At 40.0% G+C, this 12,997-nt stretch overlaps 1 protein-coding gene across 2 annotated transcripts in view; it reads left to right on the top strand.

The window, feature by feature from the left end:
- The window catches only part of RMDN2 (regulator of microtubule dynamics 2), a 90,915-nt gene that overhangs the window by 64,687 nt on the left and 13,231 nt on the right, over nucleotides 1–12,997 (top strand). For both annotated transcript variants that reach the window (XM_058551409.1, XM_058551408.1), the window contains exons 9-10: nucleotides 8,059–8,112; nucleotides 8,201–8,281. In XM_058551409.1, coding sequence (XP_058407392.1) covers nucleotides 8,059–8,112; nucleotides 8,201–8,281 — 135 coding nt within the window. The remainder of the gene's footprint in view (nucleotides 1–8,058; nucleotides 8,113–8,200; nucleotides 8,282–12,997) is intronic.

The raw sequence follows: 12,997 nt of genomic DNA, 5'->3' as shown, positions 1-12,997 counted from the left end.
AGAAGGCAAGGAGAACGCCTCTCCTTCCCCAGTGACAGGGACCCTGGGACCGGGACCATGTGGCTCTCTGAGAGGAGGAAGGGGCAGCTCTCTGCATGAAAATTGTTGCTCTCCAAGTTCTCTCACAGCCTGTGGGAAATTCCCATACAGAGGAGACTGAACTGTTGTGGGGGTGTCTTCATCAAGCCTGCACCGCAGGACAGCAGATAGTGAAGGAAGAACCCCGGGATCAGGCAGGTGAAAGAAAGAGCCCCTCCCCCCACCTGGAGCACCAGCACAGCCAGTGGGCCAGAGCACCCACAGATCGTGGTGGGCTTAGAATACACAGCTCTTGACCCCCACCTGGTGGCAGCAGGTGGAAGCTGCAACCAGATATTTTCAGAATGAGGAAAAATAAGCCCATCCCTCAAGCAGTATGCAAAAATATATTAAATCTCAAGACCAGAAGGAAAATGACAAGCATCCAGAAATCAATCCTGAAGGCACAGAAAATTATAACCTAAATGACAGAGAATTCAAAATAGCTATCATAAAAAAGCTCAATGAACTACAAGAAAATACAGATAGACAATTCAATGAAATCAGGAACTTCTTCACAAAAGAGATTAAAACTATAGAGAAAAACTAATTAGAAATGTTGGAGATGAAAAACACAATGGAGGAGATAAAGAAAAATCTGGAATCCTTAAAGAACAGAGCTGACAATATGGAAGAAAGAATTAGCAATATTGAGAATAGGAATGCAGAAATGCTCCAGGTGGAGGAGGAGAGAGAACTAAGACTAAAAAGAAATAAAGAAATTCTCTGAGAAATATCCAACTGATATTGATGATCTGATAGATCATCCAGACAGAAAGTCAAGAAGGAAGTAGTAGACTTAAACGAAAAACTAGATGAGATGGACTTAATAGATATACAGAGAGCACTCCATCCAAACACAGCTGATTACATGTTCTTCTCAGGCGCACATGGAATATTCTCAAGGATAGACTGTATGTTGGGAAACAAGGCAAGCCTCTGTGAATTTAAGAAGATTGAAATGATAACAAGCATCTTTTCCAACCATAATGCTATGAAACTAGAAATCAACTACAAGAAAAAAACTGGGAAATTGACAAAGATTTGGAGAGTAAACAACACGCTACTGAACAACAAATGGATCATTGAAGAAATTAAAGGAGAAATCAAAAAATATGTGGAGACAATGGAAAATTAAAATACACCATACCAACTCATATGGGATGCAGCAAAAGTGGTCCTGAGAGAGAAACTCATAGCAATACAGGCCCACCTTAACAAACAAGAAAAATCCCAAATAAGCAACCTTAAACTACACCTAAAGAATTAGAAAAAGAAGGACAAACAAAGCCCAAAGTTAGCAGAAGGAGGGAAATAATAAAAATTAGAGCAGAAATAAATGAAGTTGAAACCGAAAAAACAGTAGAAAGGATCAATGAAACAAAAGCTGGTTCTTTGAGAAGATAAACAAAATTGACAAACCCTTAGCCAGACTCACTAAGAAAGAAAGAGAGAAGGCTCAAATCAATAAAATTAGAAGTGAAAGAAGAAAAATCACAACGGATACCACAGAAATACAAGAGATTGTAAGAGAATACTATGAAAAACTATATGCCAACAAATTGGACAGTCTAGAAGAAATGGATAAATTCTTAGACTCATGCAACCTCCCAAACTGAATCGAGAAGAAATAGAGAATCTGAATAGACCAATCACAAGTAAAGAGATTGAAGCAGTAATCAAAAACCTCCTGAAAAATAAAAGTCCAGGACCAGATGGCTTCTCTGGAGAATTTTACCAAACATTTAAAGAAGATTTAATACCTATCCTTCTCAAACTATTCCAAAAAATAGTGGAAGATGGAACACTTCCTAACACATCCTATGAGGCCAATGTCACCCTGATACCAAAGACAGACAAGGACAATACAAAGAAGGAAAATTATAAGCCAATATCACTGATGAACATAGATGCAAAAATCCTCAACAAAATATTGGCAAACTGAATGCAGCAACACATTAAAAGGATCATACACCATGATCAAGTGGGATTTATATCAGAGACACAGGGATGGTTCAACATCCACAAATCAATCAGTGTGATACACTACCTTAACAGAACGAGGAATAAAAACCATTTGATCATCTCAATAGATGCAGAGAAAGCATTTGACAAGGTACAGCATCCATTTATGATAAAAACTCAACAAAATGAGCATAGAAGGAAAGTACCTCAACATAATAAAGGCCATACATGACAAACCCACAGCCAACATCATACTCAATGGAGAAAAACTGAAAGCCATTCCTCTAAGAACAAGAACAAGACAAGGATACCCACTCTTGCCACTCTTATTCAGCCTAGTACTGGAGGTTTTGGCCAGAGCAATTAGGCAAGAAAAAGGAATAAAAGGAATCCAAATAGGCAATGAAGAAGTGAAACTCTCGCTGTTTGCAGATGACATGATTTTATATACAGAAAACCCTAAAGAATCCATTGGAAAACTATTAGAAATAATCAACAACTACAGTCAAGTTGCCAGGTACAAAATCAACTTACAAAAATCAGTTGCATTTCTATACACTAATAATGAACTAACAGAAAGACAACTCAAGAAGACAATCCCATTTACAATCGCAACAAAAAGAATAAAATATCTAGGAATAAATTTAACCAAGGGGGTGAAAGACCTATGCAATGAAAACTATAAGACATTATTGAAAGAAATCAATGATGACATAAAGAAATGGAAAGATATCCCATGCACATGGATTGTAAGAATAAACATAGTTAAAATGTCCATACTACCTCAAGCAATCTACAGATTCAGTGCAATCCCAATCAGAATCCCAATGACATTCTTCACGGACATAGAACAAGGAATACTAAAATTCATATGGGGCAACAAAAGACCCCGAATAGCTAAAGCAATTCTGATAAAAAAGCACAAAGCTGGAGGCATCACAATCCCTGACTTCAAAATATACTACAAAGCTATAGTAATTAAAACAGCATGGGGGCGGGGCTGGTGGCGTAGTGGTTAAGTTTACGTGCTCTGCTTCAGCAGCCCAGGGTTCACAGGTTCGGATCCCAGGTGTGGACCAACGCACCACTTGTCAAGCCGTGCTATGGCGGTATCCCATATAAAATAGAGGAAGATGGGCATGGATATTAGCCCAGGGCCAATCTTCCTCAGCAAAAAGAGGAGGATTGGTAACGGATGTTAGCTCAGGGCTGATCTTCCTCACAAAAAGAAACAAAAACAAAACAGCATGGTATTGATAAAAAAACCAGACACACTGATCAATGGAACAGAATTGAAAGCCCAGAAATAAAACCACATATCTACGGACAGCTAATCTTCGACAAAGGAGCTGAGAACATACAATGGAGAGAGGAAATTCTCTTCAATAAATAGTGCTGGGAAAACTGGAGAGCCACATCCAAAAGAATGAAAGTAGACTATTTTCTTTTACCATACACAAAAATTAACTCAAAATGGATCAAAGACTTGAAGGTAAGACCTCAAACTATAAAACTCCTGGAGGAAGACATAGGCAGTACACTCTTTGACATGGGTCATAGAGGGATCTTTTCTAATTCCATGTCTACTCAGACAAGGGAAAGAAAAGAAAAAATAAACAAGTGGGACTTCATCAGACTAAAGAGCTTCTGCAAGGCAAATGAAACCAGGATCAAAATGAAAAGACAACCCACCAGCTAGGAGAAAATAGTTGCAAATCATATATCCAACAAAGGATTAATCTCCATAAAATATAAAGAACTCACACAACTGAACAACAAAAAAGCAAACAACCCGATCAAAAAATTGGCAGAGGATATGAACAGACATTTTTCCAAGGAAGATATACAGATGGCCAATAGGCACATGAAAAGATGTTCAACATCACTAATCATTAGGAAAATGCAGATCAAAACTACACTAAGATATCACCTTACACACATTAGAATGGCTATAATCACCAAGAAAAAAAATAACAAATGTTGGAGAGGTTGTGGAGAAACAGGAACCCTAATTTGCTGCTGGTGGGAATGCAAACTGGTGCAGCCTCTATGGAAAACAGTATGGAGATTCCTCAAAAAATTAAAAATAGAAATACCTTATGATCCAGCTATCCCACTACTGGGTATTTATCCAAAGAACCTGAAATCAACAATCCAAAGAGGCTTATGCACCCCTATGTTCATTGCAGCATTATTCACTATAGCCAAGAGGTGGAAGCAACCCAAGTGTCCCTCGACTGATGATTGAATAAAGCAGATGTGGTATATATATACAGTGGAATACTACCCAGCCATAAAAAAAGATGAAATTGTCCCATTTGCAACAACATGGATGGACCTGAGAGTATTATGTTAAATGAAATAGGCCAGATAGAAAAAGACAAACAGTGCATGATTTCACTCATATGTGGAAGATAAACTAACACACGGACAGAGAGAACAGTTTGGTGGTTACCGGGAGAAGGAGGTGGGGGGGTGGGCACAAGGGGTGAAGGGGTGCATTTATATGGTGACTGACAAACAATAATGTACAACTAAAATTTCACAATGTTGTAAACTATTATGACATCAATAAAAAAAAATGCCAGCCCAGGCCACAACCCAGACTAATTATTTCAGAATATCTGAATATATTAAGGTATAGTTTATATACAATAAAATGCACCCATTTTAAGTGTGCAGTTCAGTGAAGTTTGACAAATTTGTATACTCATGTAACCAGCATCATTTCAAGAGATAGAACATTTCCGTCACGCTAAAGTTATCTTTGCCCCTTTGCTGTTTGCTGTCAATTCCTCCCACCCCCTTCTCCAAGCAACCACTGATCTGCCTTCTGTCTCTATAGATTAATTAGTTTTGCCTATTCTAAAATTTTATATAAATGGAATTGTAGAGCTTGTACTTTGTGTGTATGTGGCTTCTTTTGCTCAGCATAATGTTTTGAGATTAATTCATTTTATTGAATGTATCAGTAGTTGATTTTTATTGTCTAGAAATATTCCACTATATAAATATACCACAATTTGCTTCTGCATTTACTTATCGGTGAACGTTTGAGTTGTTTTCAGTTGGGGCTATTCTGAATAGGGCTTCTGTGAACACTTATATGCGAGCTTTTGTGTAGACATTTTAAAATTTTTCTTGAGTAAGTACCTAGGAGTAGAATTGTTGGGTCGTATGGCAAGTGTTTTTAAAGCTTGATCAGTGTTTCTAAAGCTCTCAAGGCAATGCCAGTGTGCAGCCCATGGCATGGTTGAGGACCACTGGACCAGTGGATGGGTGTGTGTAGTAGATGACAGGTGTGGCAATGTTGGGGGACAGGCCACCCTGATCTCACCCACTGTTTGCCATCATATGATCCCTGAATCTCCGTTAGTGGTTTCACCAGCTGCAGAGCCTTCTTCTGTGTCTTGATATGATGGAGGGCTGCTGCATGAGCTTATGAGATGATTTAAAACAAAGCTAATTTATTTAGCAACGTTTATTAAGCACATACCTAGTACCAAACAGAGTGTCTAATATAAAGAACACAGAAACGATCAACACAGCTCCTGCCTCCAGGGAAACTGGACAGCCAAGACCAAGTAAACAAGTGCAATAATCTCTGCCAGGTGTTATGAAAGAGTGTTCTAAGAGCCTAGCTAGAAACTGCCCCTTAATTAGAACATTGTACTGAGTAACACTACCTTCCTCGTTATTCAGCTAAGGCCTTTGGTAAAACGTCAGAATCCGCTACATTTTAGGAATTTGGTGTTGTTAGTAGCCTGCCTGTGTTCCTTTGGGCTTCTTTTTTTTAACCATGAGAGCAAAAAGATGTTCTGATTTATAATCATTCTGGTTAATTAAACATAAGTGTTAAGGTATATATGCAGAATTAAAATGCCAACAATAACGAAATAAGAAGCTGCTTTTGTGCACATGTTGGGGCAAGTTATCTAGATAGGATTTGGACAGAACCGGGGCAACTACTGGACAGAGAAGAAGATACAATTGAATGAAATTTAATCTAGGTCCTTCTTGTTAGAATGACTCAAGAAATGCACTTAGTAAACTTGAGTAGAAATGGAAATAATTGGACAAGAGAGAAGCAGCAGGAGAACCAGACTCCATCAGCACTATGGATGGCTCTAGAGGGCTTTCAAGGCTCTAACCAGGACTGAATTTAACAACTTCCTTCAGTCTGTTGGCAGCCTTGCTGTCTCACTGGCCGGTTCTAGCCAGATCTACACACTGTTCATCTACTCAATCTTAAAGAGTTACACCCAGTCTGGCTCCCCAGCTCAAGAGACTTGGTCCCCCTCCTCCCAGGACCCTTCCCTTTCGACTCTGTAGAGAGTAAATGTCCTTTACAAGACATGTGTTCTCACAAGGTGTTGGAGCACTCCTCCGCACCCTGGGTCTTGGATTCCCCTGTTGGTATCCACCTTTAAAATGTATGTATCCTTTCACTCATCAGCTTACCTTCTAGGAATCTCTCCTGCAGATATAATCACACTTGTACACAAGCATATGGGAGCAAGTATGTTCATTGATCGTTATTAGTAATAGTGAAAAATAAGTCTAAAAGTTTAATAGGGAATGCTTAATTTAATTATGGTATATGTGTAGTATGAAATATGGCTCTTAGGAACAATGAGGTAGATCTGTGTATGCTAACACGAAAATGTATCTGTGATATGTGGTGTAGAAAAACATTTTGGACCGATACGTAGAAAATGGTCCCTTCTTTTTTTTTGGTGAGGAAGACTGGCCCTGAGCTAACATCTGTTGCCAATCTTTCTCTTTTTGCTTGAGGAAGATTGTCCCTGAGCTAACATCCGTTCCAGTCTTCCTCTATTTTGTATGTGGGACACCGCCACAGCATTGCTTGATGAGCAGTCCGCGCCTGGGATCCAAAACCGCAAACCCTGGGCCACCACAGCGGAGTGCGCGAACTTAACCACTACGTCACCGGGCCAGCCCCCTCTCTTTTTTTTTTCCAAAAACCAATATGGGTTTTTTTTGGTTTGCCTGTGCCTGGTAAAAGGTCTGGTAGGATGGATGTCAAACTGTTGAGAGTGGTTACCCCTGGGGAGTGAGATTGAAGTTGAGAATAAAATTGGAATGGAGAAACTTTTACTTTTTAATTTTGGAAATGTCTGGATTGTTTGTATCTTGTAAAAAAAATAGCATGTTTTGTAAATTTTTAAAAGTATTCATCTTCTGTTGGGTCCTACATCCCTCCGGGTTGCAGACTGGGGTCAGGTTGGGAGCTTACTTGCCTAGGCCTTTACAACAGCAAAAGCTGGCTCTGATACGAAGACTGACTTTGGTTCTAAGAAGAGCTGTCTGGTAGTAATACCATATACCTGAAAGAATTCTTATTTACTGGAGATAAAGAAAAGAAACTGGTACATAGAGGTTAGTAGATGAGGAGTAAAGTACCTTCATAACACCCACTTATTAAAATCTGCACATAGGTCTACTACTCGGATTAGTTGTTTCAGGATCTGTCTTTTCTTTAAAAGTACTTGATGTGATGGACTTCAGATATTATTCCTCTCACGTGGAATGTGTTGAAATCAAGTATTAATGTAGTGGAAGATGCTTGTCATGGGATACCAGTCACGCTCTACTCTGGTTTCCTCAGTAGATTGTAAACTGTAGAGGACTTGTCCTGGGCAGAGTGTTTCACCAGTTGTTTTTGTTCTTGAAAGGGAAAGAGAGAAAGGATAAAGAAGGAAAAGAGAGGAAGATGCTTATACAAAGGAATTCCCAGACCTTAAAGTAGCTCGTTGCTTTGTAAGCTTTCTGACCATAATAATAATTTCATTTTAATGGATAAGCTCAAAAGCTGTATTTCCACCCAAAGGATACTTGAAATGATAAAACACTTCGGATGTGACACAGCCAACCTAAATTCTTGGGGCAATTTGGTTAATATTTGACTTATTGAAATATATCTTCTTCATTTGTTGTTACTGTCATCATTTTAATATTGCCCTTATTCTCTTTTCTGTATTCTCTGAAAATCAGGTTGAAGAACTACACCCTGGTTTTTCTAAGTCCAATTACGTGTTCTTGGCCAAGGTAATAAAGACCATTCTTTTTCAGATCACTTTGAATCCATTACATAAAAATGTGATTACCTTTAATATTGATTATTTTTCATTTCTAGTGTTATATCGATCTTGAACAAATTGATGATGCTGTGAAGTTCTGTGATTTGGCAGTGTTGCTTCCTTGTGTAACCAAAGAAGTAAGTCCAAACGGTGGCAGTGAGTGCCGTTATTTTGTCACTACTAATCCAGCTTCAGACATGAACAACTGGCTTAGACACATCTGGAGTTTTCTTCTATCCTAAAACATTTTGACTTGGATTTAACGTGTACTATGAACTTTTTAAATTGCTATAGGTACCCATTCACCGGTAGATCCCTTGTATCTTAAAGGGACGTGCAAATCATGGGCTAGCAGGTAAAACATCCTGATGCTTGTTAGTTGTTACAAGTGGGGAATGGGATAAGCCCCACTAGGAAGGAGGGAGCACAGCATAATTCTGGGGAGCTGGTGATTAAACTACCATAGGCGGCAAACAGGCTAGACAGGCTGCCCATCCTGGAGCAAGAGCAGTGTCCTGGGGTTGCCGTCATCAGTCCCCAGCTCACAGCAGCATGCGGCTATCCTATCCAATGCCATGAAGAAGAGGAAAAATGTGTACTGACGTTTTCTTGGTCTTTGAACACCATTAATGAAAAACTTGCATTGATTCTTGCCCTTTTTTCACTAATTCAGGATTCTAGATGTGCTCTAAGTTTTAGGAGTTGCACAGAGTTTAATAGCTCTCTCTGTTCCTGCGAGCCATTTACTGATATTGTGGGAATAAAAGGAAATAGATAAATGTTTTCCTGCTCCGTTCTCATACCACCAGACATTGTCATCCTCCGAATCACCAACTGAAAAGAAATACCCAGAAATAAGCACTCCTCTTCTTCTCTGTTGGAGCAATACAAGCTCCAACGTTTGCTGTGATCTGGAATATAAACATGTAAGACATGCCTATTGCCCCTAGGAGCTTGTAGCCTCGAAGAGAGCATAAAATATATTTCCAAGTAACTATAGCTCAGAGTAGAAAGCATGAAGTGCTAAGAGAGGTACAAATAATTGGCTATGGAGAGGCTGGCTCTGTGGCGTAGCGGTTAAGTGCACGTGCTCCCCTGCTGGTGGCCCGGGGTTCGGATCCCAGGCGTGCACCAACACACCACTTCTCAAGCCATGCTGTGGTGGCATCCCACATAAAGTGGAGGAAGATGGGCATGATGTTAGCCCAGGGCCAGTCTTCCTCAGCAAAAAGAGGAGGATTGGCATGGGTGTTAGCTCAGGGCTGATCTTCCTCACAAAAAACAAAACAAAACAAAAAAACAAATAATTGGCTATGGAAATATTGAAAAGGGAGAGATTATTTTCTCAAAGAAGAGATCAGGTAGCATCAGAGGTGGACTTTAAAGATGCATGTAATGTGGAGATGTGGGCGAAGCACGTCATGGATCATGAACAAAGGCACAGAGGTGGAAAAGCAAAGGTTTGGTTGCCTGGAGAGGAAGGAGTGTTCAGGGCAGAGATGGGAAATAAGGCTGAAAAGGGGAAGTGAAACAAGACCTTCCCAGGCACTTCAGGGTTCCGGGATGCCTGTGTCTGCACACAGGGCCAACCAGGCCCCACTGGCCTCTCAGCAACCACCTGTGCAAGGTCTTGGGCCACCTCTATGTGTCTCCCAGATGTTTGGGATTTCCTACAGGGTCGATTGTCCTTCTAACTCGGATCACTCAGTTGGTTCTGTTGGTTAAAAAGAGGCGCAAAACAGCACAGTCTCAGTAACAGCACTCCTCTAGAATATGGTTTGTGTCATTTTTTTCAGCAGAAAACAGATTTTGTCCCTCTAGTTGCTTGCTCCATGTTGGTGATTGGGACCTACTGTCTTTTATGTCTCTGCTGAATGGTATCAGTTTGGGTTACATGCAGTCATTTTAAGCAAGGTGTCTATGCATTCTTATTAGAATATGAGATTAGAATACAATATGATAATAAGGTGTAATACCTGGTTTGACATGCAAATGTTTATGCATGAAATTTAGAGCTCTCACAGAAGGGCTAAATCTGGACCATCCTCAGGGCTTGGTCATTAGTCCCTAAGTCTCTTGTCTCCTCTCCCCTTTCCTCCTCCCTACCTCCCCAAACCTATCCTCCATGGCTTCAAATGTTATCTACCTGCCAGGGGTCCTCAAATTTATATCTCTAGACTTCTCTTCTGAGCTCTAGACCTGATTCTCTTGATTATCCAGCTTCCTACTTGACATCTCCACTTTGCTATCTTGCAGGCATCTCAAACTTAACTCGTCATCAGCCCTTTGGATCTGCTTTTCCTCCATCTTCCCCTCTTAGTAAATGACACTTCCATCCACTCAATTGGGAAAGCTAGGAATCCTTGACACCTCCTTCTCCCTCAGCCCCCCATCCCAGACATCCACCCAGCCAGCAGGTTCTCAGAATTCCTCCTCTAAAACATGCCTTGAGCCGTCCAACCTCTCTCTCTAATGCCACCACTCTGATCAGGGCGCCCCACTCCCTTTCACCTGAACTACGGTTGTGCCGGCCTCCCAAGTGGTCTCCTCACAGCCTCCTTGCCTGCATGAGGTCCTTCTTGGCTCTCTATAGCAGCCAAAGCAACAGATTAAACATAAACCTCAACGTGTCACTTCCCTGCTTTAAAACCCTTTGCTTTTAGGATGAAGTTCAGAATTTTTAGGATGCCCTTCAAGGCTCTAATCTAACTCCTACCAATCTCTCAAGCTTCATATGTTCCCCTCTCTCCCCGCCTCTGCACCATGTTCTTCCCTGCCTAGCACCCTTAGGACATACTGTTCCTTCTTCCTGAAACAGTTCCACCCAAACCCTCCACTCCCGTGGCCAGCTTTATTCCTGCTCATCCTTCAAGCCTCACCATGAATGTCATTTCTTCAAGAAAGACTTCCTTGACACCCCCAGGCAGGAAAGTACCTGATACTTTTCCTTCCTATCATTCAGCACCAATGTGATTATATAGTTGTGTGTGTGCTTGTTCCATGAAAGTAGCAGCTCGGTGTGCTTCATTTGCCACTCCATTCCTAGTTCCTGGCATGTAGTAAACACTCAGTATGTATTGGTAGGAAGAAAAGACTAACACCATACAAATAAAAGTAATAGCGCGAATAGTAATAATAAATAGGATTGATAATAAATGTAACTAAGAAAGCTGGACACTGTGGAAATATTTATATAACAAGCAAAAGAACATTAGCAAATATTTCCCACATTTTTTTTCCAGTGATGTTTCTATTTGTATTCCTACCACTTTTATTTCAACTAGTAAATGTACTGTCAGGAGTACCTCAATTTCCTTTTCAACTAGAAAATAGTATGAGGTGAGTTATCTGTAGTACCCCCCCATCTCTATATAAGTCTTTCCAGACTGAAATATACCCCATTAGTGATTTTGCTGACCAGTTTATTCATTTTCAAAATGTCTAGCAATGGCACTAAGTACAATGAAGACAAGCCAGCCATCAGTTTTCTCTCCCTTATGTGAACTTGCATAACGTATTTGCTTCTTTCTTGTGGCACTTGTGACCTCTTCCTGGCATTGTAGTCATTTGTGAACATGTCTTCTGTCCTTCTGAGGGGGCTCTCAGCTCATCACACTGCACTTGATATTGGGAATGTCAGCCCTTGGGCTCTGGAGCCCAGGTTCATGCGTGTAAGCAGCTTTACATTCCCAGAACTTGACACTACAGTGTTACATTATTCATGTGGGCTTTTCTTGACCCTAGGAAGGTAATCTCAGGTCCTGAGAAACATGCCTTTTTTTAAAATAAAAGGGATTCCTGTGTCTAAGGCAATGTGAGAATGATTGCTGAATGAAATCATGACTATACCAGCAGACTTGAAAGTGGTTTGTCTGGAGGAAGTATTCAAGTTATTGACCTGGACTATGCTGAGAGAACCCAAAATATAAAAAGCATTCCATAATGTTTTGTTTTACAATGAGGGATGCACTAACTTGGTAAAGAAAAAAACTATTTTAAAATTGTTGTAATATTTTGAAGTGACATTAGTCACTCTTCTAAGACAAACTCTTATAGGATAGTAAATACAATGTATCAGAAACAACTGCAGAAGAAGTTGGGGGAGTAAATACAATGTATCAGAAACAACTGCAGAAGAAGTTTTCTGGGAGTACTGAGAGGAAGAATACTTCTTCATATTTACAAGTGGGGTAGTTGTCTATGAAGTTACCTGTTGTTTCAAGTCCTGGGCTGCATTTCCAAGCTGTTATGTAGATTGAGAATCATCCCTCTCATTAATAACCACTCTTAGTAATAAAATCCTAATCCTGTTTTAAATGTTCTATCTTAATTAAGACCTCATCTTTGATTATCTTAATTAAGACATTGGTTTTTCAGATAGGGTTAGAAAATATAATTAGTCAACAAATGTTCCCCCTGCCTTCCTGTTACAGGAATGTGACAGCTCAGAGTGATGAATGGGTCACTTATAGAAATCCAGCAATGTCGTCCAGGGTCTCATTTGATAGAAGTTCTTATTTGCCTATTTCTTTCTGGTTTGAACTTATTTCTTATAGATTAACTTATCTGTGCTATCCATGCCTGGAGAATTTATTCTTCCTTGTACATTAAAAAAAATTAATAAGGCCGTTGCAGGATGGACAGACTTTTCCCAATGTCTGAACAGACATTTTCATGAGTGGCAGGCAGGGAGTGTTACTCTGTGTACAACCCCCTATTTCTACTCTTTGGCTCTTACCTTCTATTCATTTACACTCAAACCGTATTATTTCTTAAGCTTTCTCAATAGATATTGGCCTTGGTTGTATTCTTTAAGTTGATGTTAAAAACATGTTAAAGTTTTTTAGACCTCC

Source organism: Diceros bicornis, chromosome 12 (genome assembly GCF_020826845.1).
Source record: "Diceros bicornis minor isolate mBicDic1 chromosome 12, mDicBic1.mat.cur, whole genome shotgun sequence".
In the NCBI taxonomy this organism is placed as follows: Eukaryota; Metazoa; Chordata; class Mammalia; order Perissodactyla; family Rhinocerotidae; genus Diceros; species Diceros bicornis.
Note: the sequence above shows the minus strand (reverse complement) of the source record. Positions and strands in the feature narration are given on the sequence as shown.